The sequence below is a fragment of the Heterodontus francisci genome, chromosome 9 (assembly GCF_036365525.1).
Source record: "Heterodontus francisci isolate sHetFra1 chromosome 9, sHetFra1.hap1, whole genome shotgun sequence".
In the NCBI taxonomy this organism is placed as follows: domain Eukaryota; kingdom Metazoa; phylum Chordata; class Chondrichthyes; order Heterodontiformes; family Heterodontidae; genus Heterodontus; species Heterodontus francisci.
The window spans coordinates 72692763-72718998 of NC_090379.1; the positions used below are offsets into that span (position 1 = coordinate 72692763).

The 26236-nt window shown below is 39.0% G+C and overlaps 2 protein-coding genes across 5 annotated transcripts in view; one reads left to right on the forward strand and one right to left on the reverse strand.

Moving 5' to 3' along the window:
* Positions 1 to 26236, reverse strand: part of sec23a (Sec23 homolog A, coat complex II component) — a 103811-nt gene that overhangs the window by 15080 nt on the left and 62495 nt on the right. For all 4 annotated transcript variants that reach the window (XM_068039297.1, XM_068039296.1, XM_068039299.1 and 1 more), the window contains exons 10-12: positions 24333 to 24456; positions 22954 to 23034; positions 19522 to 19611 (exon numbers count right to left, since the gene is read on the reverse strand). In XM_068039297.1, coding sequence (XP_067895398.1) covers positions 19522 to 19611; positions 22954 to 23034; positions 24333 to 24456 — 295 coding nt within the window. The remainder of the gene's footprint in view (positions 1 to 19521; positions 19612 to 22953; positions 23035 to 24332; positions 24457 to 26236) is intronic.
* On the forward strand, positions 950 to 10855 carry LOC137374033 (histamine H2 receptor). The gene is made up of 6 exons (XM_068039816.1): positions 950 to 1643; positions 2964 to 3003; positions 8160 to 8254; positions 8537 to 8687; positions 10427 to 10574; positions 10727 to 10855. The coding sequence occupies exons 1-6, from the start codon at positions 950 to 952 to the stop codon at positions 10853 to 10855; spliced, it is 1257 nt and encodes a 418-aa protein (XP_067895917.1).

The following is a 26236-nucleotide window of genomic DNA, read 5'->3' on the forward strand; positions in this document are numbered from 1 at the left end:
AAATATTGCAGATGCTGGAAATCTGAAATAAAAACAGAAAATGCTGGAAATACTCAGCAGGTCAGGCAGCATCAGTGGAGAAAGAAACAAAGTTAATGTTTCAGATCAATAATCTTTCATCAGAACTGAAAAGGTTAGAGATGTAACAGATTTTAAGCAGGTACAGAGACAGGGAAATGGAGGAGGGGAGGAAAGAACAACAGGGTGGAAACCAGGAAAGATTAAATGACAAAAGCAGTAATGGTGCAAGGCAAAAGGGGATAGTAATGGGTCAAATAAAGAAACAAGAAATAAATCTACAGGAGGTATAAATGGAATTAGCAGAATTATCAACAGCTGCTGTCTGGAAACAGGCATAGTGGTTATGGTCTGAAATTGTTGAACTCAACACAGAGTCCAGAAGGCTATGAAGAGTCTAATTGAAAGATGAAGTGCTGTTCCTCAAGCTTCCATTGAACTTCATTAGTACGGTGTAAGAGGCCAAGAACAGAGAAGTCAGAGTGAGAGTGGGGTGGAGAATTAAAATGACAGGCAACCAGAATCTCAGTCATGCTTATGAATTGAACAGAGGTGTTCTGCAAAGCAATCACCCAATGCAGAGGACACCACATCATTAGCAACGAATACAGTATACTAAATTGACAATAGTACAAGTAAATTACTGTTTCACCTGTGGAACTGAACCTGAAAACCTTTTCCCTACATTTGTGAAGGCGGTGAGAGTTCAAAATGCCATTGTTTCTGATTAGGAAAGATCTTTTTTATTTCAGAGAACCAACTTTGTCAAATACAGGCAAGAAACGCTGAATGATTCATAGTGACACACTACAACAATAAGTTCTCGCTGCTTGATTATAAACCATTCTGACTTGAGAATCACCCTCTGTGCAAACCAGGATTTTTAAAAGAACATAACTTCTTCAGACGACATAATGAATATTTAATGAAGATGCTCTCCATCACAGTTCTGTATGCCTGTCTAATGATTCTAACTTGTGTAGGATCCATTACGGCAAATATTCTATTGTTGTTTATACTTGGATCCAACGAAAAGTTGCAGAAAGACACATCAGTGCTTATATTTAACCTCTGTATCTGTGATTTGATCTTGGGACTGATAGTGATTCCTGTAGGAGCTCACAACATTCTGTTTGATGGAGATTGTTATGGTAGACAGGATCCATGGTGCCAATTCTTTGCTTTTCTCTATGTACTGCTACAACTTGCCTCTGTTCATTCAATGACCTGGGTGACTATCGACAAATTTGCCGAAATTTGTTTGCCTCTCCATTATGTGCAACTGTTTACGAGACGACGAGCTTGGGTAACCACTTTCTCTGTCTGGATTTATTGCATTCTCAATGCAAGTTTACCCTTTGTAGGCTTAGGACAATACACTTATGAAGAACACAGATATATCTGTGCACCAAGTTTCAATTCCTCATTAAAAGCCTACTGTGTAGTTACTATAGCCATTGGAGTATTTACTCCAATAATGATAGTCTGTTGCCTGGCCATTTACATTGTACATATTGCAAGATATCAAGCATTTCGAGGAAACTTTGAATGCAACGATCAACACTGTTATTCTGTGCCAGCGAAATACTATCTGAGGAGCACAATTTTACTGGTCTCAGCGGCATGTAAGTTGCTTGTTAAAAATCTATTCTCTTTTGTATGACAGTATAAAACTTTTTCTACACTTTAAGATGCACAGCCTATGCAAAAAGAATCTGCAAAATGGGGCAAAATCTTTTTATACCTATTTCCATAACCCTGGAAAGAAAAATCACATTGATCAGATTTTCTAGTCATAGTGGAGATGTAATTTTCTGAAATGAAATGCTAGCAGGCTTAGATCAAAGATTTGGTTGCTACACGTATGTTTTTTGTTAATGAAAATAAACTTTAAAACTTGTTCAAGTGTCTGCATTAAGTTGCAAAATCTTGCCATTAACTCTCAAGGCTACATATAGGATTGTTAACAGAAAGCAATGTTACTCTATTTCATGGCAAATCAAAATTGGGAGATCGGTATTTTGGAGTTCAAGGAACAAGGCTGGTCATTCTGTCATTCAAAATGGTATTGTATGCCAGGTTTTTATTTTGCAATACTAATTTGTTTCATAATTAACTCTTCAATGTAACAAATGTTTGATTCACGATATTTGAAAGTCAAATGATATCAGAGACAGTTTTGGGTGGAAAACAATCACACAAACTTTCTCACATAGTGCAGTTAAATTCAGTAATATTGAAAGAATAGCCTACAGTTAGGTCAGATAATGAGCTGTTTTATAATAAAAAGAGCATTGAGCCATATAACATATTTAGTATTATTTCTCTGCTAAAGGTGGATATGTGTTTAAAGCTAGCCCAGCCCTTTAATGCCCCTAAGTCTCACTTCCATAAATAAACAAGGTCTGATGTCAGAATCTGTAGTTTGCAAGGTCTTTTTAAATGAAGGTACTTGCACATTTCCATTATATTTAGTTACCCTTACAGTATGAGCAGTAAAGTCTTCATTTTTGTTTAAAACTGATTAAGTTTAATTCTCCATTCATACCTAAAACATTCTGTGCTTCCAGGGCTTTACTTCAAGTGCAGTTACTTCAATAGCGATTCTTCTGACTTTCTAATTCTTATTAATAGAGTGTCATATGTAATTTATACATAATATATAAAGTGTAATATGTTACATATATATATATATATATATATATATATATAAAGCCAAATTGTATTCCAACACTAGCCCTTATTATACAACACCATATAGAGAAAGGCTTTAGATTTAATCTCCCTTAAGAAGCAGCACTGTAGCTATCTTCATACATTTGTAGATTCCATAGCACTGTATTCAGGCAAGGAAGATTATCAGATAGACAGACAGATTCTCTAAAATATAGTAAAATCTTTTGAGTTTTGAGTTTTTCATAATTGAGAAATTTGTAACGATTTAGTTAATAACTTAATTGCACCTCACAACATTCATTTCAAAAGGTAAGATATTGCTGTAATGAGTAATACCTGCAATATATACTTCAATTAATGATACTGTTTTACTGTTTCAAGCCCTCAACCTAGCTCAGCCTATTTCCCCACAGCAAGAATTTCAAAACTGAAAAGGTTTTCCTGCTCAGAGGCAACAATATTTTCTTATTAACGATTTATTGCCTGCAATTTTAATTCTCCACCTGACTCTCATGCTGATCTCTCTGCCCTTGGCTTCCTGCAGTGTTTCAATGAACCTCAATGTAAGCTCAAGGAACAGCACTTCATCTTTCTATTAGGCATTTTTTAGCCTTCCAGACTGAACATGGAGTTCAACAATTTCAGACCGTAATCTCTGCCCCCAGTTTATTTCCTTCACTTGCAGGTTTCGGTTTTTCCCATTTCTGTTTTCATACAGCAGCTGTTCATCATTCTGCCATTCATATCTCCTCTAGACACATCTTTTATTTCTTTTCTTTCCCCATTACGACTCTCTTTGGCCCTGCACCACCAACCATCTTGTCATTTAATCCCTCATGCTTCTACCCGATCAAAGGTCTTCTCTTTTATTTTTTCCAACCCCCCTTCCCACCTGCTCAAAACCTATCACATTTCTAACTTTTCCCAGTCCTAATGAAAGGTTATTCACCTGAAACATTGTGCTGAAATTTATGTAGGCAGCAGGGGTCCTGACGCTGGGCTAGAAAGGAAGGTGAGGGGAACCCCGCCTTGGCTTTTTGGGAGACCCCGGCTGCATTTTACGATGCTCAGGTAGATAACTGCCTGGTGACGGGGTTCCCATCCTTTTAAGGATGGGGATCCCAGCTCCAAGAGCTGCCAGCCAATCAGGAGTGGTGGCCACCGCTGAGACTGCACCCAGCAATGCGGCAAATGGACGCCGGCCCTCTGTGCGCCACAGATTGTTGTACTAGGCAGTCTCCCCAAGTGGCAAGGAGCCCATCAGGTGCTGGTAAAATGCCAGCGAGGGTGGGAAGGACGCCCTCCATCTTCCCTGTCCCTGACAAAATTCAATGGCTTCTCCACCCCCACCTTCCCTTGCCATTTTAAGGGCAACCACCCCCCACCCCCACAGCCCGTCCCTGGAGGGCTGATGGAATTCAGCCTATTAACTCTGTTTCTTTCTGCACAAATGCTGCCTGACCTGCTGAGTATTTCCAGCATTTTCTGTTTTATAACAATTTATCTGTTTGATAAGCTTCATTTACAGCTGCTGCGTTCTACAAATTATAATTTACTCCATGCTTTCTTTCCAGTGCGAATCAAGCTGTTCCACACTCCAATGTCTCCCAGAGCCTAATCTACCACACCACAGCTCCTGACTTGCAATTCTCCTCTCCCTGCCCCTCAGTCCCAAACTATTTCTCTACCTCACCAGCAAATTCTCCACTGCTGTTTTTTTTTTCCATCAGTTCCTGCCATCCCTGTTTTTCTTTCACCTGCCACCAACTCCTGACCCCATCAAAGTACCACTCCCCAATACAATGCTGCCCAACCTTACCAAACAACACAAATACACATCCACACTCAAACTCCACTTAAATCCTGAGCATCATATGCTTCCCACTGCCATTGTGAAGTTAACTAAATCTGCTAACTTTTCCTCAAAAGTTAGTTACATAATTACTGCAATGCTCAACTGTCACCAGAGGTTGGCTGATTATGGACTAAGAAATTCACAAACTGATAGAGTTGACTGGTAAAAGAATACTGCTGTGTTATTTATTGGACCCAAGAAGACTAAAAAAAAACAGTATTTTTCAAATGCCCAACAACTCCTTAGTCAAGATTGCTCCCATTTTCCTTCATCATAAGCACATTAAAAACATAAGAAATAGGAGCAGGAGTAGGCCATTCAGCTCCTCGAGCCTGCTCCACCATTCAATAAGATCATGCCTGATATGACTGTAGCCTTAACTCCACTTTCCTGCCTGACCCCCCAACCCTCCCCCATAACCCAACTCCCATGTCATCAAAAATCTATCTAACAGCCTTGAATATATTCAATGACCCAGCCTCCACCGCTCACTGGGGAAGAGAATTTCAAACACTGAGGACCCTCAAGAAAAGAAATTTCTCCTCATCTCTGTCTTAAATAGGAGGCCCCTTATTTTCAAACTGTGCCGCCTAGTTCTAGATTCCCCCACGAGGGAAAACATCCTTTCAGCATCTACCCTGTCAAGCCCCGTCAGAATCATATGTTTCAATAAGATCAGCTCACATTCTTCTAAACTCCAATGAGTATAGGCCCAACCTGCTCAAACCTTCCTCATAAAACAAACCCCTTCATCCCAGGAATCAGCCTAGTGAACATTCTCTGAACTTTTTCCAATGCAAGTATATCCCTCCTTAAATGAGGAGACCAAAAGTGTACTCTGTATTCTAGATGCAGTCTCACCAATGCCCTGTACAGTTGTACCAAGACTTCCCTACTTTTATACTCCAACCCTCGCAATAAAGGCCAACACTCCATTTGCCTTCCTAATTACTTGCTGTACCTGCATGCTAACTTTTTGTGATTCTTGTACAAGGACACCCAGATCCCTCTGTACCACAGCATTCTGCAGTCTCTCTCCATGTAAGTAATATTCTGCTTTTCTATTCTTCCTGCCAAAGTGGACAACCTCACATTTTCCCATATTATACTCCATCTGCCAAATTTTTGTCCACTTAACCTATCTATATCTCTGCAGATTTTTTTGTGTCCTCCTCACAACTCACTTTCCTACCTATCTTTGTATTGTCTGCAAATTTGGCTACAATACTTTCAGTCCCTTCATTCAAATCATTAATACAGATGGTAAATAGTTGAGGCCCCAGCATTGATCCCTAAGGTACTCCAGTAGTTACAGCTAGCCAACCTGAAAATTCCCCATCTATCCAAAGACTTTGTCAGTTAGCCAATCCTCTATCCATGCTAATTTATTGCCCTCAACACCATGAGCTCTCATCTTGTGTAGGAATCTTTTATGTGGCATCTTATTCAATGCCTTTTGGAATTCCAAATACACTACATCTACTAGTTCCCCTTTATCCACCCTGCTTGTTACATCCTCAAAGAACTCTAATAAATTTCTTAAACATGATTTCCCTTTCATAAAACCATGTTGACTCTGCCTGATTGTATTATGATTTTCTAAATATCCTGCTACTACTTCCTTAATAATGGATTCTACCATTTTCCCAATTACAGATGTTAGGCTAACTGGCCTATAGTTTACTGCTCCACCCGCCCTACCCCCCCACCCCACCCAAACGTGAATAGAGTATTACATTTGCAGTTTTCCAATCCATTGGGACCTTTCCAGAATCTAGGGCATTTTGGAAGATTACAACCAATGCATCCACTATCTCTGCAGCACTTAAGACCCTAGGATGCAGGTCATCAGGTCCAGGGGTCTTGTCAGCCTTTATCTCATTAATTTTCCCAGTACTTTTTCTCTAGTGATGGTTTTAAGTTCCTCCCTCCCTTTCACCTCTTGATGTTCTGCTATTCTTGGGATGCTTTTTGTGCCTTCTACCATGAAAACAGATACAAAATACTTGCTCAAAGTCTCTGCCATTTCCTTGTTTCACAATATTAATTCTCCAGTCGTATCCTCTAAGGGACCAACACTTACTTTAGCTACTCTCTTCCTTTTCATATATTTAAGCTTTTATTGTTTGTTTTTATATTTCTTGCTGGTCATCTTTTTGTGAACATTTAATTAATCCTTTTCCCATCTTTGGTACCGAATAGCCTTTTATTATGTTCCTTTGCATCTTAATGTTGTTACATCTTTAAAGGGAGACACTTGTTTAACTGTATTGGCTTAGTTCATAATTCCCATCTGCCTATTAAAAATAGCAATTCATGATTTGCAATTCATTCTTCAGGGCCCTTATATTTAAACATATTAAAATCTAACTAACTTTTTTACCCTTTTTACCCAATTAGTTCAGATGCTGTTGTCTCTAGAATTATCCTCCTGCATGTTGTTTACAAACACAAGCATCATGGAAACCAGACCAGACCCCCTACAAAATGTCACAAGTCACTGCTTCCCTTGGTTTGTGTCCATCAGTTATCGCCATGTTTTTCTCTCGCTGCCTTCCCTCATTCGTCTACCCTTTCACTTTTCGTATAGCTCCTCTTCTGTTCTCTGCACACCCCACCCCCCCAGACCTGCCCTACCACCATCCCAACTTCTGGTTCAGGCAGTGAGTAGGGCTACAGAGGCAGCTCAGATAGCTACAGTGCATGGGTAACTGAAGTACAAGGGGAAGAATGAATGAAAAAGCCCAGTGAATAAGAGAAGTAGGAAGGATTTGACCAGGACATCTACAGCAGCATAGGGAGTGCAGTCTTGGTTGAACTTTGTACAGTGGAAATGGCAGTCAAAAATTTACCACAGTGAATTTACAGCAAGATGTCTAACTATGTTAAGGCAGCTCTCAGCAGTGCACAAATAGGTGCTGTGGTCTTAAACTCGGAAAATGAATCCTGTTTCAAATCATGGGAATTGCTCATATTTTCTCAGAAATTGTAGCTATACTAGCATTGTAAGAACTTTAAAATGGCTTCCATGACTGCATTACAAAATGATTCTCTACTGTATTTTTTTTTGTATTGGGGTAGAAAATGTACAATCCTGCCTGGTATGTAGGAGCCTATTTCAATGGAGGGGGTTGATAACCCCTTTCATCGATTGTTCCTCGAGTATTTGAAGAAACGAAGCCCATCTACATAATAGATAATTTATATCAATCACTGGAATATCAGTTACCTATATTTAATAATCTATTGCATTTGCAAGTATTATTTGGCTCTGCAATAGCAAATCCATCAGCAGAGGGATCTCACTTTGGAACTTCTGTTTTGGAATAGACAAAGTTAGATGAAGTATAACCTATATATTTTACTAACTTGCTCAGACTTTAAAAACATAAATGAGTAGTTTTAAGTGAACATGTTAGTGTAGCACTGTTTACAAGTGCATACTCCAACATAAAAAAAAAATCAATGTCCAGCCTGTGGATACTTAGTGCACTTGGCCAAGTTTCAGTAGGAAGTATGTGCTTGCCTAAGGAAGATGACTTTCACATCTAGCATGAGCAAGAACTATCTGGAAAGCGTTCAAACCATAAGACTTTTCTTCCCTGTCCAGTACCAAAAGGTTCACCGAGGAGAAACCATTTGGCAATAACAGCTGGATAAACAGAAATAAAACAGATAGCCTTGATGGCTTAGCAGCTCTCTTGGGTTTAAGTTCAATATGTTGAACTGTCATGATGGTTGTATTTTACAGACATTTGCTCTGTTAAAATGTGATTGACAAAAGAAAGCACAAAGAAAATTAAATACACTACATTAAAGAGACTCAAACACAAAAATCTAACTGGATAGATGGTCAGAAAATGTAGATATGCTGCCCTAAATATTGTTGACATTTAAATCTGCATTCATTAGTCTACACACAAGAAAAAAAATCACAAGGGCATGTATTCTTTCCTTGAAACTGATTAATTCTTTTTTTTTTCTTAGTTTTCCTTCTAATATGCTGGGCACCATATATAACCATCAGTGTCTATGAAACCTTTGGAGGCAAAACTCCTCCATTTGCAGAAATGTTGGCTACGTGGCTTGCATTTCTCACATCTGCTCTGAACCCATGGACCAACTCTGTGACACAGAAGTACGTACCATTATCTTAATGTAATTCGACAACAGGGGAAAGTGAATAGTTGCAGCATTTATATAGTTACCTTTTTAAGACATTAGGTCAATAAAATCTCCTTGTATTTTAATAGTAGGATTACAATTTTTAGTTTAGAGCTTGCCATTTTCCACATACCTATAACACTCTAGAAGAAATGTACTGTATCAAGCCACTTCTCAAATTTCAAGACTGACAATTTTGATGGAACTTGGTGTTACAGTAGTTTAGACACTAGCCTTTCATTTCTCAAACTGAACCCAAACCCAAGGCTGAGAAGTATGCTGCATTTTCTGTATGAAATTAGTTTGGGCAGACTCAGCCCAGTTCCTAGTGCAAAGCTGCTGCTAATTAAGCCATGCTGCTGCTAATTGGCCATGTGAGCAGCATGGAAGATGGCAGGATCCCCAAAGACACATTGTACAGCGAGCTCGCCACTGGTATCAGACCCACCGGCCGTCCATGTCTCCGTTATAAAGACGTCTGCAAACGCGACATGAAATCGTGTGACATTGATCACAAGTCGTGGGAGTCAGTTGCCAGCATTCGCCAGAGCTGGCGGGCAGCCATAAAGACAGGGCTAAATTGTGGCGAGTCGAAGAGACTTAGTAGTTGGCAGGAAAAAAGACAGAGGCGCAAGGGGAGAGCCAACTGTGCAACAGCCCCAACAAACAAATTTCTCTGCAGCACCTGTGGAAGAGCCTGTCACTCCAGAATTGGCCTTTATAGCCACTCCAGGCGCTGCTTCACAAACCACTGACCACCTCCAGGCGCGTATCCATTGTCTCTCGAGATAAGGAGGCCCAAAAGAATTAAGCACTAAATTTGTATTAACCTGGCACTCTTTCAGAAACACAACAGGAAAAATGAAAAAGTATCAGTGTAGTAGTTGATGGTCTTTAATTGCTTTTAATGTTAGGGTTGACCTGGGAGTGCTTCGTGCAAACAATGTAAATGTTTCATTTATTCACTCGAGTTAACGGTCCCTCTATCTAAAAAAAATCCATTCTCGCTTACCTAAGGAAAATAAAAGTAGCTTTAGTCTACATTTACAACATTATTTTGCTTTTTTGAAAAATTGGAATCATCAGTGGCACAATCTTGAGTTGATTATCATCTTAACTTCTATTTAGCTATGCATTAAGAAAATTCCTGCAATATATTTTTAAACAATTCTCCAAATCCTGCCACTCACATGCTCCAAATACTCTTTATAAGTAATTAAGTCTAAGCTACTGCTATTATGAAATATATATTTTATTTGAGTTAAAACATAGGCATATGTGCATCCGATTTGAATGTATCTGTATAAAAATCTGTTGCAGGGTCATATTGATGAGCTGAAAATCATATAATAGAACAGAATTAGAACTAGTGGAGTAAATATCCACAGTCACTTGAAAAATCTGAAAGTGTCCATATAAAGCAATTTCCTGCCTGCAGTCAGTTTGAGAAAAATTAGATTGTATTCACTGATTGATTTCTATCGCCAATATCAAAAAAGTTTTCTCCCCTTAACTGAGGAGTTAGCTTTAAAATCATTCTCACCAATGCAGTATTTCCCTTAATACATCTCAATGATTTTGCTTTTGAATGGTTTGAGTAACTTGTAGGTTTTATGAATATGAATAATTACACAAGTGAATCACTTGATTTGAAAACAGCATCTCTTTCAGAATAAAAGGTCTTATTCCAGACTGCAATTGATATTTACTCAGGAAGTTCAGAAATGCAATGTGTGAAGGCTGGGGAAACATGAAGAGGAGATTTCTACACAAAGAGGAATACTCCCTTTCTTCAGTTAAGGAAGCAAATGTGAATTTGAGATCTCAAGAAATCCTACGTGCATCCAGATTAATAACTGAAGTACCGTGAAATAGTATTACAGAAAAAATGAAGAATTTTCAAGTAAAGACTGCATTCATAGCAGATGAAAAACACAGGTGAATGAAAGTAATTGAACAAGTACAATATGGGGGTGTGTAGCACCATTACAAAGATCTACTCTGATTCCCCAGGGGCAGGCTGCGCTGTTGGCTGTTACCTGCGCGGCATTTCTCATTGATATCATTGAAGAAAATCCCGTCGGCCGTGCAGCCAGCCTCCGAAAAATCAGCATAAATCTGCTACTGGCGCCAAACAAATGAATTTCTCCCTCTATGCATTTTAACACACAATTACTATACATTATTACTTAGCCAATCAAAGTTTGAAAGTCTGGTGTATGTCATTACTGTAATGGGATGATTTTGTAGAGGAACCAAAGCTCCCCACCCCAGAGAGGATGAAAAGCTCATAACTAAAATGGCATTGCCTGCCTTTTTAACCGATGCTGACTGGCACGCTTAGTATTTCCAGTGTTTTCTGTTACTATTTCTTCACCCGGAAGTTTTGTTAACCAAACTTTTGTTAAAGCTTGTTTGGTGAGCTATGTGACATACAATCTGAAGCGCACTCTGTTTATTTGCACATTGAGCTTCACACCATCAGTGATATCAGGCTGATGGATCTTTCCAGAATATATAATTTTACATACATCCCAGCCACCAATTAAAATTTCATTTAGAACTTCAATGTTTAATTATTTATGCTTATTTCAACCTGTTTAAACTGTGACCACTTTCAAATGTTTTATTTTCAATGACCTTCCATAAACACTCATTTGGTGTCAAAGTTTAATGGTTGCCTCCTTGCAGGTTAACTAACCCTTGTTAAACATGCTGTTACGATCGAGGAATCGAAGGGCTTCCCTCTTTTCCCTCTCCTTGTCTGACCACAATAGGTTTATTTCTTTTTTAAAGTGGATATACTTGCCAATTCAACGAGTGTTTAACTATTTACGTGCTATGGTCATAAAAAGAACTAACCTGACAGGTTTTCTTGATTTTAACAAAGAAAGAGGATAGCTTTATTGTACTTAAACTGATCTGGGTAAAATAATAAACTACACTCCAACTTACATAAACAGGTTACAGAGTGGACATGGCTAGATTGGTTGGATTAGAGGCTGGATCAATAAAAAGAGTATACAGTCTGTGGAGGTTGGCGACTCGGCTGGCTTCAGGCTGAATTCGGTGGTCCTGAGGCTTCCAATTTGCATATGTGGATATGATCCAGTGGTTCTCCAGGAAACAGCGATGCAGATAATTTCCTTCATGTAGTCTCTGTCTGCAGCAATGATAGGCCTGGGTGATTATGGCCAGTAGGTAGGGTTCGAAGTTTGCAAGGTGGACTGGAGAGAGAGTGGGTGAGGAGGGACACCACTTGGGTCATCCCTTGTCAGTGTCTAGCTGCTTGTCTGGTTGCTGCAGAGAAAACACCAGCTTAAGCACACAGATGGTGGGGCTGTCACATGTCCATCATCCAGTGATTCAACATGATGGTTACCAGTGTGTATTCCCTCTTGCAACTTAATCAGTTCATGTCTGGGAATTCCCTTCTCTCAACCAGAGTACGCTTGTTCAAATGATTAGGTTTGAGTGGTTCGTCTCTACTGGTTTAATGTCCAAGTGATAGCCTTAATGTCCTGCTACTGGGAGCAGGATAGGTGGTTCACTCAGATCCCCCAGGTTATTGTTCTAGCTGGCACTGGGCAGACAACTCATCTCCACCTCGATGCATTGGAATGTAAAGTATAGTGATACAAATTGGGGTGGCCAACTTAGCTGCTAGTAGAGTCAGCTTTTTTTGGTTCTTTTGCTTTTAAATTTAATTCAGGTTTCCAGCCAGTGGATTATAAAATTCATCATTCAACATAGCACACTTTCATGACAATGTAATCAATATCACATGGTTAGGACCAACCAGAAAGACTCTGCAAAGCAATATTCAGACATTCCCACAGGGTGTTGTCACACACTTCATGTAATGATTCAACATAGACAAATTTACCCTAGCCAAAACAAATTATGCTACTTCCCTCTGATAAGTTCCAGTGCTAATCCTCCAAGCTCCATTCTTCAGCTACCTGATATGTTCATCATACTCTTAAACATTTAAGTTACTCAACTTGAGGCAAAATAATTTCTATTTTCTCTCTTTTTAAAAGATCTTTTTCCGATAAGCATTTATTTATATATTTTCTCTCTCAACCCATGCTCAAAGCATGAGCCTTTTCCTCAGACAGCAATCAATTCCAAGATAGTACAAAAGAGTAACCCAATAGTATGAGATTACAGAACTTGGAACTAGCTTACGGCAGGTTGGATTTTGCAGTTAGCGGCGAAGCAATGGCACTCGCCACTGATCTTGAAGAAAGTTGCTCACAATGTTCTAGTGATCTCTGTGACGTGGATCTCCCTTTCTGGACAGCAGTTTAAATTTGGCATCAAGTCAAGGGGATCTCCAGGCATCAAGCAGCAGTGATACCAGCAAGCAGGGTAAGCAGTTAATCACACTGAATTATTCTCACAGACAACAAACCAGGAAGTTAAAAGTACCGATTACACTTCATTTATAAATTTTCAGACAGTGAAATAAATGATTGGACTAAGATCAAAACTAAAATATCTTAATTTAGAAAAAATTTAAAAATTGTGGATTTTTAATTATATTGGAGTAACTTGACTTTCTACAAATGTAAAATTAGCCTTTCAGGGCCACTGATTTTGCTTAGCAGTAATTATGGAGTTAGCATGATGTGAAAAATCCTGTTACACTTCATTCAACAAGGTGTAACTTTTTCCAGGGTTTTTATAATAAGACTAACAGCGTGAAAGTGGAAGTTTTTGCCAATTCACCGATTGTTTAAGGATTGCATTCTTGGGTTGGGGGGTGGGGTTGGTGAACCTCAACAGTGCACCTTCTGGAGCAGCGTAGAATCACTGACAGCAACTTCTAAATTTTCGTATCATCCCGCACATGCGTACTCCCAAAGTTGTCGTCAGCCTAGGTAGGGTAATGATGGCAAAGCTGAAATTTCACAATTACTACTGCAAAATCAGGGCCAGCCTTTTCCCTTTTGTCGTAGGGCACCAATATTGAATAAACAAACAAGTGGATCACACATTTTCATTCCCTGCACAAATCCAACTACCATCAAAACATTGCAGTGTGCAATTTGTGAACTACTCTTGATCAAGTAATACACTAGAGGCATCCCACACTCTGAACTATTTTCATCACAGAAACACATTCAACTGGTGCGTTCACATTATGGGTCCCAGAAAGATGACAAACCAGATTGCCAATATCAGACAGGCAACCACAATGTAAACACCATTCTATTTCTCAAATTAAAAGTATCATCCAGTGAAGCAGCTACATGACAGGCCAGAAATACAATTATCCAGCACACATAAGATTGTACAAACATTGCGCCTGTTTCAGCTAAACAAAATAACAGCCATTCGCGGTTCATTCCTCAGGGCAGTGCCTTGACCAATCAGAGGCAAGAGTTTAAATTTCAAACAAAGCTTGGCAGTTAACTGTCAGTCACCATAAACTGGTGCATTCTCCATGGCAACACCTCTACCAATCACAGTTCACTTGCCAACCAATCAGCACACTCTTCTCATACAGTATAAAGTTGTTTTCCCTTACATTGGTATTCTTGCAGATTGTCCTGATGAGTGCAAGTTGAAAAGTTTTGACATGTTTCTATTTTCAGCAATAAAAGTAAGATTGCTATAATTTCTACAAATGCAAGAGCAATCTACAAATTATATATACCTTATACAAATTAAACACTCTAGAATCTATTTAAATATCTTGCATTTACAATTTGAGTAATTTACTTTTAATCAGAACTCCATTACTAAACTTGCAATATTATATAAAAAGTTAAGATAATTCTATTGTGTATGTAGATATCACTTCAAGAGTCTTTGTCATGTGGTTAACAGATCCCTACACTGCAACAGTGTATGTATTTCATGGGGCACTGTTCTTGCTCTGGGGGATCTTTGTGTGTCCATTTGGAACCAGTTATGTTTTTAGCTTCATGATTCCCACAGTAAACTGTCCTGGAAGCAATCAACGATCGGTGTCCTGTGTCATTCTTGGTATGATACGAACCCAACAAATTCTAATTCTACAAATTGAGCTACAGGTATGATTATGCATGAGCTATATATATATATATATATATATATATATATACTTAGATGAATATATGATATAGATATATAACAAATATACACACTTTATACATTCATAATACATACACATTTTATATGACTTGCATTTATATAGTGCCTTTCAACTCAGAAAATCCCAAAGCTCTTTAGAGCCAATGAAGTACTTTTGAAATCCAGTCACTGTTGATTTGTGGATGTATAAACAAAAAAACACACATAATGTGGTATCCAGTTCAGATTTTTGTTAAACCCACCATTCACCTTATTCATACCACCACCAAAAACTATCAATGCTATACTCCTTACAGAATGCCTTACTTTCCAGCTTGCAGTGACAAACACTGAGATACAATGCCCTGTGGCATTGTTCACAATGAATCGGAGGATATAATGTTTTGCCCCAAACAAAATATTACTACATTATCAGGGTAGATAGCAAATTATGAACGAACATTAGATTTGTATTACACAGTATTGTGATGCTACTAGTGATATTTTCAAGCTAAACTTCTAGAATCAGGATCACATTTGGCTGGAAATTGCACAACAACAGCCTTGACTATATTTATATTTTTGCTTAAGCATGTAATTAATATTATAAGCCCAGAATACACATCAAAGTGGGTAGTAAACATGATGTGCCAGATAGGTAGCAAAAATGTATATTAATACTGGGGAATTGAGGAGAGGAGTCCTCTGACATTGCAGTTGTGAGTAGGTGATATCTGACACAAATTTTCAAATCCTCTCTGGTCACAAGAGAACTGCCAGAGGACTGGAGGGCAGCGAATGTGGTACCATTATTCAAGAAGGGTAGTAGGGATAAACCAGGTAATTACAGGCCAGTGAGTTTAACATCAGTGGTAGGGAAATTATTGGAAACAATTCTGAGGGACAGGATTAATCTCCACTTGGAGAGGCAGGAATTAATCAGGGATAGTCAGCATGACTTTGTCAGGGGAGATCATGTCTAACAAATTTGACTGAATTTTTCAAGGAGGTGACTAGATGTGTAGATGAGGGTAAAGCAGTTGATGTAGTCTACATGGACTTCAGTAAGGCTTTTGATAAGGCCCCACATGGGAGATTGGTCAAGAAGGTAAGAGCCCATGGGATCCAGGGCAATTTGGCAAATTGGATCCAAAACTGGCTTAGTGTGGTCGGGGGTTGTTTGTGCGATTGGAAGCCAGTGACCAGTGGTGTACCGCAGGGATCGGGTGCTGGGACCCTTGCTGTTTGTAGTGTACATTAACGATTTAGACGAGAATATAGTAGGTATGATCATTAAGTTCGCAGATGACATGAAAATTGGTGGTGTCGTAAATAGTGAGGAGGAAAGCCTTAGAATCGAGGACGATATAGATGGGCTGGTAAGATGGGCATAGCAGTGGCAAATGGAATTTAATCCTGAGAAGTGTGAGGTGATGCATTTTGGGAGGACTAACAAGGCAAGCGAATATACAATGGATGGTAGGACCATAGGAAGTACAGAGGGACCTTGGTGTACTTGGCCATAGATCACTGAAGGCAGCAGCACAGGTAGATAAGGTGGTTAGGAAAGCATTTGGGATACTTGCCTTTATTAGCCAAGGCACAGAATCTAAGAGCAGGGGGGTTATGATGGAGCTGTATAAAATGCTAGTTAGGCCACAGCTGGAGTATTGTGTACAGTTCTGGTCGCTACACTATAGGAAGGATCTGATTGCACTGGAGAGAGTGCAGAGGAGATTCACCAGGATGCTACCTGGACTGGAGCATTTCAGCTCTGAAGAGAGACTGGATAGGCTAGGGTTATCCTTAAAGCAGAGCAGGCTGAAGGGGGACCCGATTGAGGTATACAAAATTATGAGGGGCATAGATAGGGTAGATCGGAAGAAACTTTTTCCCTTAGCGGAGGTGTCAATGACCAGGGGACATAGATTTAAGGTAAGGGGCTGGAGGTTTAGAACCATAGAAAATAGAAGCAGAAGTAGGCCATTCGGCCCTTCGAGCCTGCTCCACCATTCATTATGATCATGGTTGATCATCCAACTCAGTAGCCTGTTCCAGCTTTCGCCCAATACCCTTTGATCCCTTTAGATCCAAGAGCTATATCTAACTCCTTCTTGAAAACATACAATGTTTTGGCCTCAACTGCTTTCTGTGGTAGCGAATTCCACAGGCTCACCACTCTCTGGGTGAAGGAATTTCTCCTCATCTCAGTCCTGAAAGGTTTATCCCGTATCCTTAGACTATGACCCCTGGTTCTGGACTCCCCCACCATCGGGAACATCCTTCCTGCATCTACCCTGTCAAGTCCTGTTCGAATTTTATAGATTTCTACGAGATCCCCCTTCACTCTTCTGAACTCCAGCGACTATAATCCTAACCGACTCAATCTTTCCTCATACGTCAGTTCCGCCATCTCAGGAATTAGTCTGGTAAACCTTCGCTGCACTCCCTCTATAGCAAGAACATCCTTCCTCAGATAAGGAGACCAAAACTACACACAATATTCCAGGTGCGGCCTCACCAAGGCCCTGTATAATTGCAGCAAGACATCCCTGCTCCTGTACTCGAATCCTCTCGCTATGATGGCCAACATACCATTTGCCTTTTTTACCGACTGTTGGACCTGCATGCTTACCTTCAGCGACTGGTGTACGATGACACCCAGGTCTCGCTGCATATTCCCCTCTCTCAGTTTATAGCCGTTCAGATAATAACCTGCCTTCCTGTTTTTGCTACCAAAGTGGATAACCTCACATTTATCCACATTATACTGCATCTGCCATGCATTAGCCCACTCACTCAACTTGTCCAAATCACCCTGAAGCCTCTCTGCATCCTCCTCACAACTCACCCTCCCACCAAGTTTTGTGTCATCTGCAAATCTGTAGATATTACATTTAGTTCCCTCATCTAAATCATTAATATATATTGTGAATAGCTGGGGTCCTAGCACCGATCCCTGCATTACCCCACTAGTCACTGCCTGCCATTCGGAAAAAGAGCCATTTATCCCTACTCTTTGTTTCCTGTCCGCCAACCAATTTTCTATCCATTGCAATACACTACCCCCAATCCCATGCGCTTTAATTTTACATGCTAATCTCTTATGTGGGACTTTATTGAAAGCCTTCTGAAAGTCCAAATAAACCACATCCACTGGCTCTCCCTCATCAACTCTACTCGTTACATCCTCGAAGAATTCTAGTAGATTTGTCAAGCATGATTTCCCTTTCGTAAATCCATGCTGACTCTGCCCGATTCTACCACTGTTCTCCAAGCGCTCTGCTTTAAAATCTTTGATAATAGACTCTAGAATTTTCCCCACTACCAACGTCAGGCTGACGGGTCTACAATTCCCTGCTTTCTCTCTGCCTCCCTTTCTAAATAGTGGGGTTACATTAGCTACCCTCCAATCTGTAGGAACTGTTCCAGAGTCTATAGCATCTTGGAAGATGACCACCAATGCATCCACTAATTCTAGGGTCACTTCCTTAAATACTCTGGGATGCATACCATCAGGCCCTGGGGATTTATTGGCCTTCAATCCCATCAATGTCCCCAACACCATTTCTCTACTAATACTGATTTCCTTCAGTTCCTCTCTCTCACTAAGCCCTGTGTTCCCCAACATTTCTGGTATGATATTTGTGTCCTCCTTTGTGAAGACAGAACCCAAAGTATGCATTTAGTTAGTCAGCCATTTCTTTGTTCCCCATAATAAATTCCCCTGTTTCTGACTGTAAGGGACCTACAATTGTCTTCACCAATCTTTTTCTCTTCACCTACCTATAGAAACTTTTAGTCAGTTTTTATGTTCCCCGCAAGCTTGCTCTCGTACTCGATTTTCCCCTTCTTAATCAATACCTTGGTCCTCCTTTGCTGAATTCTAAACTGCTCCCAATCCTCAGGTCTGTTGTTTTTCCTGGCAAATTTATATGCCACTTCCTTGGATCTAATGCTATCTCTAATTTCCCTTGTAAGCCATGGTTTGGCTACCTTTCACGTTTTACTTTTGCGCCAGACAGCGATAAACAATTGTTGCAGTTCATCCATGCGCTCTTTAAATGTTTGCCATTGCCTATCCACCGTCAGTCCCTTTAAGTAACGTTTCCCAATCCGTCATGGCCAACTCGCGCCTCATACCTTCGTAGTTTCCTTTACTAAGATTCTGGACCCTAGTCTCAGAATCAACTATGTCACTCTCCATCTTGATGAAGAATTCTATATTATGGTCGCTTGTCCCCAAGCGGTCTCGCACCACTACACTGTCAATTATTCCTCTCTCATTACACAATACCCAGTATTTAGAGGGGATTTGTGGAAAAGAAATTTCACCCAGAGGATGGTTGGAATCTGAAAGACACTGCCTGAAGGGGTGGTAGAGGCAGGAACCCTCACAACAGTTAAGAAGTATTTAGATGAGCACTTGAAACGCCATAGCATACAAGGTTACAGGCCAAGTGCTGGAAAATGGGATCAGAATATATAGGCTTGATGGCCGGCACGGACACGGTGCGCCGAAGGGCCTGTTTCTGTGCTGTATAACTCTATGAACTGGGAACAGAGGAAATGGTGTGTACTGAGTGGGTTCCCAAATTGTGACAACATTGAGTGAGTGATGTCAGGATCAAGGAATACAGTGGAAGGCTTCTTTGGGGAGTAGTACAGGGTTCTGGGAGTATGAAGAGTAGCGATCATGGAAACGAGGCACCAAATCTCTACAATTCCATTTCTTTTCCACATACCTGATTCACAACTTCAAAGTATATACCAAGGGTTGTATTGTGATCCAGACCACAGATCTTCCACTGGCAGGTACCACCTGTTCCAATTTCCTATGAACAAGGTCATTAAAAACTGTTAGCTACAATTTTTTATTTTTTAATGTCATTTTTTAATCTGCATAATATATTAAAATTCTGTAACCTTGCTGTTTGTCACACCTAGTGCCGGTTATCACAATTTAGTAGTACAATTTAGTCATGCTTTTGGGATATTAAACAGAATCCTTTGTCTCTTCCACAGCACGGAGCCTGCTGCTACTCACAGTATAATTACTTGTGTTTTTTTAAAACCAAAATGCATCACTTCACCCTTACTGGCATTAAATTCCATCTACTGTTATAAAGCCCATTTGTCCATCTGATCAGTATCCCTTTATTGCTGTCTTTGGCCTTCTAAAGAATTAACTATACCACCTACACGAGTATCATATGCAAATGTCAGAAAAACTTTCTCTGATATCCAAATCAATGACATATACACAATGAACAAAAGTGGCCCCAGAAATGAATTCTGTGGGGCACCATTGTCCATTTCCAAACACTCTGAGAAAATACCCTCAACTCTTACTCTGTTTATTCCCTTCTAACCAATTTTTAATCCAGTTTGCTGCACTTCAACTCATTTCATATTCATTCATCTTCTCTATGTTATGCCTTGTCAAGCACTTTCCTAAAGTCCATGCAAAGAAGTCTTGCTGCAATGGGATAGAGCCTTGGTGAGACTGCACCTAGAGTGTTGTGTACAGTTTTGGTCTCCTCATCCAAGGAAGGATATACTTTCCATAGAGGGAGTGCAATGGAGGTTCAGTAGACTAATTCCTGGATTGTCTTATGAGAAGGGATCGAGAAAACTGGGTCTGTATTCGCTAGAGTTTCAAAGAATGAGGGGATCTCAATGAAACTTACAAAATTCTTACAGGGTGTGACAGTGTGGATGTAGATGGGATGTTTCCCCTGGCTGGTGAGTCTAGAACCAGGGGACATAGTCTCAGAATAAGGGGTAGGCCATTTAAGACTGAGATGGAGGAGGAATTTCTTCACTCAGAGTGGTGAATCTTTGGAATTCTCTACCCCAGAGGTCTGTGGAAGCTCGATCATTGAGCAAATTCAAAACAGAAATCGATAGATATCTGGATACCAACGACATCAAGGGATATGGGGATAGCGCAGGAAATTGGCGTTGAGGTAGATGATCAGCCATGATCTAATTGAATGGCAGTGCAGGTTCGATGGGCTGAATGGCCTACTCCTGTTCCTGTGTTCCTACACTGCACAGACTAAATTTCCTGCATCTATCAGATTTGTTAACTCCTCAAAGAATTCTGTAAAGTTTGTCAAACATGACTGTCCCTTTTGAAATCTTTGCGGACTACTTCTAACCACTTTCTCGTTATCTAGATACCTGGTAATTTAATCCTTAACTAAAAGCTCTAACACTTGCTTTACCACAGATGTTTAGCTAACTGGCCTGTAATTATACAATTACATCCATCTCCCTTTTGGAAAAAATGTGTACTGCATGGGCCACTCTGCAGTTCTCCAGCATACAACCACACTCAATAGTATCCTGAAATACAATTTCTAGGGCCTAGCAATAATTTCTTCCCTTATCTCAGATGCATCCCATCAGGCCAATTCACCCTATACAAATTGGCAATTCTTTTTTCCTCGGCGGTACAATCTCGCTTTTAATAGTTTTTTTTTACTAGTATACCTTTTGATTTTTATTTTATTTTCTACCTCATATTCCCTCTTAGCTTTCCTTATCCTACTGTTAACTTTTATTTATTTATTTTATTTATTTATTTAGAGATACAGCACTGAAACAGGCCCTTCAGCCCACCAAGTCTGTGCCGACCATTAACCACCCATTTATACTAATCCTACATTAATCCCATATTCCTACCACATCCTCACCTGTCCCTATATTCCCCTACCACCTACCTATACTAGGGGCAATTTATAATGGCCAATTCAACTATCAACCTGCAAGTCTTTTGGCTGTGGGAGGAAACCGGAGCACCCGGAGGAAACCCACGCAGACACAGGGAGAACTTGCAAACTCCACACAGGCAGTACCCAGAATTGAACCCGGGTCACTGGAGCTGTGAGGCTGCGGTGCTAACCAATGCGCCACTGTGCCGCCCTGAAACTTCTTTTCTCCTTTATCTTTCTTCCATTATTCTTGTAGTCCTCACTTCAATTTTCAATAGTTTCTAATATCTTTATTTATCCATAGCATCCTAAAACTTACAGTTCGCTTTTTTAAAAAATGGAATATATCGTCATGCAGGACCCCCACTTGCCAAGCATGAAATATATTAATTTCACCACATGGACATTAAATTTCAAACTGTTGAAGTGAAGAAAGGACTGGCTTTTTAAAAAACTGCCAGATCTTGGCTGAAAGAATATTTGCATATTAACAGACAGTGTTTGGAAGGACAAAGCAGCCATTCCTCGACACATTCAATCCACAATGGACTTTTGATCCCCAGACGCCGAAGTTGGGGGAGCTCGCAAGCCTGAGTGTGTCGTGTATCCGTAGGCGTCAACTGAATTAGAGTTTAACTTTAAGTTTAATAAATTTCAACCTTTCTTCTTTAAAATAAGAAAGCTTGTTTGTGCTGGTTTCTTTGCCTTATAATTGGAAAGCGGTGAACAAGGATTCACCAAGTGGGAGCTGAAAACACGGTGTGCTTAAAAATAAAACCCTCTTACAGTAAGACCAGATGAAGGCTAAAAGGGACTCCTAGACACCTTAAACACCTGGTCGTAACAAAATATATTCAATAACTTTGTAATCGTTTTTTTTTTTTAAATCTCCCTTGTTCTACAATCCTTATGCATCACTTTCCTCTTCTAGCTAGATCATTTCTCAACTTCCAAAATCTGCCGTAATCTAATTTGGTGTTCTTATACTAACTTTATCCCTTTCTAGATTTAGAAATAGTATGAAGCCCAGTATAAACTTCTGCTCATATTATTACTTTGACTGTAGTCGGTCAAAATCCTTTATGACTTTAGTGCCAGTTTCATATTTTAGTATGGAAGATGAACAAGGTTGTTTTACATCTAACCACAAGTGATACCTTGCTGAAATTCTTTTGAAGAGCTGCACAACTGATCCTAGTTTTCGGTAATTTCATCCTTAAATTTAAAAAAAATCATTTGCATTTATACAGCACCTTTCACTACTACCAGACGTCTCAAAGAGTTTTACAGCTAAAGAATTACTTTTTGAAGTACAGTCACTGTTGTAATGTAGGAAATGCGGCAGCCAGTATGCACACAGCAAACTCCCACAAACGACAATGTGATAATGACCAGATCATCTGTTTTTGTGATGTTGATTGAACAACTAAAAATTGATAGAAACACAATAGCACTCACATTTTCTGATACACAAGGTCCTTTAGCACAAAGCGATATGCAGGGTCCAATGGCTCCAGAAATCTTTATTTCCCGTGATGTCTTTAGAAGAAACAAATTTTTAAAAAAAATTATACACCTTCAGCGCATACTAGTGCTTGAAATTTATTTTTAGAAGCAGTCTTGTTCTATGGCTATGAATGTTCAGGATATAAAGGAACCTAATTATTCTCCTCGTGAAGCATTTAAACTGTCATTCACCTTTCATTAAAAATAAACTTTCCAAGTCCAATTTCAAAATAAGAATGTCAAATTATATTATTCCATTCAATCCTATCCTCTATGCAATTATGTGATGAGCAAAGTAACAAACATTCAGTTTTTAAAAAAATATATTGATAATTCAAACTTCTGGTACATAATTCTATGTAAAGATTTACACCCTTGTGCAGAATTGAGGAGGACACTGCTTAACATAATTGCAATGTATATTTCAGGCTCAAATTTTTGATTAAAAAGTTTGTCATGATCTTATTCAAAAAGTAAAATCAACATTTTTGAGAACACAGTGAAAACATAAACATAAAATTTGGAAGAATATTTACATTGCAAACAGCATTTTCTGTGGTCAACTTAGCATTCCCATTCACTTAATTATAATAAACTAGCTGCCACAGGAATAGAACAAATTAGTCTCGAAAACGTGCATGGGGCACTTACTGCTGGAGTTCATTTTACAGACACTTTAAATTCTCAAATCTATTTGGATTTTAATACCTGTTCTTGACTTAATCTACGTGGCTAAAATGTTAAGACACCTAATTTAATGTGAACCCCTCAATTTTTGTTGGAAAAACGTCTTAGCATATGTTGTCCTGGTTTTACTTCCTAAAGTTAAGTCCTGTGTATTTAAAAGAAAGCTGGAAAGGAGGGTGTTTACTGTCTAACCTGCAACATTCTTAATTAAAGAACACTCTCCCCAAGGTGGCTAGTGATTTAAACATTCATGTTTCAAAAACTTAGAACTGAAGGATATACTTGGGTCATATAAATGTGTTCTTTCTGACTTAAGCATGATTAGATGTTTTCAATTTAATACTTTAAAATAAACTATAGGCCAGCAAAGAGCCACACTCAGAACGATCCAGTTCTATTTTATTGTACCATTCCTAGCAATTCACATTCTGCAAAAATTCTGATCTCAGTAATGTCATTTTGTGTTTCAATGAATGGACTGAAAAGGGAATGTATTTTGCATTCCAAGAGCGGAATATAGGAACATTTGAGATGATCGAATATTTGTTACTATGATTTTTGGAAATCCTTAGAATTCAGAAAACAGCCTCAAATCACAGTTAGTAGTAATAAAACGGATTATGGTGAGAAACTTCCACTATTACCTTAATTTCTAGTGTGCCTCCAAAAGCCATTTTAAATTGCCCCTGAATATCCTTTGTAAACACTCGCTGAAAGGTTTGCTTAAATAAAGAAGTATTGAAGGAGTCCCCCATCACCATGTAACCTCTGAAGAAAAGATAGGGAACAAAGTTACAACAAACACTGGCTTCTTCCTCGAATGAGATGGGAGAAAACATGGAAAATGCAAAATGATTTTTGAAACAAAAAGTGTAAGTTCAGATTAGTTTTCGTGCTAATTACAACACAAGAGGGCTGTCAACAGGAAGGTCAGAGTTCAAATCCCACTCCTGCAGTATCCATGCTCAAGTGTGCTCCAGCATGTTGTATTCAAGATCCAGCATGTTCCAGTGGGCAGATTTGATAGATGGGAGTCATTATAGTGGAGGGAAATAAAGAAATTAGACAGAGAAGGGATTGTTCTTCCATTGCTTGGAATCATCTTTTGGGGTGAGCAAGAAGCTGCATTCACGATAGCTACAGACTGAATCAGTCAGTGAATGATCACAGAGGTTTACAATATAACCGAGAGGCAAGGAGAGGAGATGTGATATAAAAGAAAATTTTAAACAAATCTATACAAATGAAAACATCCACATAGATTTAAGAAGTTTACATATTTAAAAACCTGACATGCTCTATCGGAATAACCAGATCTGCAGCAAAACAAACTTATTTCAAGTGTTCAAAATATCCAGCATCTCGAGTCAATAGCCCCAACGGGTAAAATGCGCAATTTATAATCTCTGCCAGCTTTTATGCCCCATTAATACAAGATAGCTTTATTTTCTATGAAGAATTAAATATTTAAACAACATGAAACAAAATCTAGCACAGTAACACTATTTAATCCAATTGTGTAAGATTAGTGGACAAATATAAAAATACCAAGGGAGAAACAAAACATATGCTTGAACCATAATTTGAGTGTGGCGGGGGGTGGGGGGGCACCAGGAAGTTAGGCACTCCTGCGATAGATAAGACGTGAAGAAAAAGTTTCCCGATGTAGACTTTGAAAAGGTGAGATCAAGAATGTCATCATCGGGTACATGGAAGCTTATCTTCTAAGATACAACTAAGCTGTTTTCCTTTTTCAATCAATCAAAATTAAAAAAAGTTGTAAGGGTACATATTTACCACTCAAAAAAAATTGGTAGGGCAATTCAAAGAACTTATAGTAATGAATTTGAAATTAATATGCGATAATGATCACATGACAACAGCTAATTACAGATTACCAGCCCAATAATAATCCTATGCTCATTTATCATGTAGACTTTTTTCAAAAAATTCTAGTTTTAAAGCTGCACCTAAATCTATAAGATACACATAAATAAAAAAGAAATATACATGTCTGCTTAAGCACAAATGTGCTATAAGATATAAACCCTTAAAGAAACATGCTAAGATTCTTGTAAAGTCTGAAAGCAGAGCGTTTTTGCATCAGGCAATCTCTTTACTCAGTAAAGTCATAAAACCGAGAACAGTTGCAAACCTTTTACTTATTTCCAACTGCTAAATCTGTAACAGAACAATCATGTGCACTATGCAGTACTAAAGCATCAAACCTTTATAAAACTCTAGAAAGCAGAACAGATTTCATTGGATTACACTGGGAGAACTAGTTTAAACAGATAACAACTACAGGAGAAATGTTTTGGTTGGAATTTAATCCTTTTCCTATATCTTTTCAGCTTTCACTCCCAAAAGAAATCTTATTTCTTACACAACCAAAAAAAGGAAACATAGAATAGCAACTTGAGGTGAGATAGATTTTGCTTGGAAAATTATAATGGATTAAATTTGTTTGGACTAACCTAGCCCAAATACATATTCAAGAAAAATTGACAGAACTTATTCAACACACTTGCATCTTTACAGTCTTCAC

Coding starts and splice junctions, on each gene's coding strand:
- LOC137374033 (XM_068039816.1), top strand. CDS start 950: ATGCTCTCCATCACAGTTCTGTATGCCTGTCTAATGATTCTAACTTGT. Junction 8,255..8,536: donor TGGCTTAGCAGCTCTCTTGG/GTTTAAGTTCAA, acceptor TTTTTTTCTTAG/TTTTCCTTCTAATATGCTGG. Junction 10,575..10,726: donor CATCCAGATTAATAACTGAA/GTACCGTGAAAT, acceptor CTGATTCCCCAG/GGGCAGGCTGCGCTGTTGGC.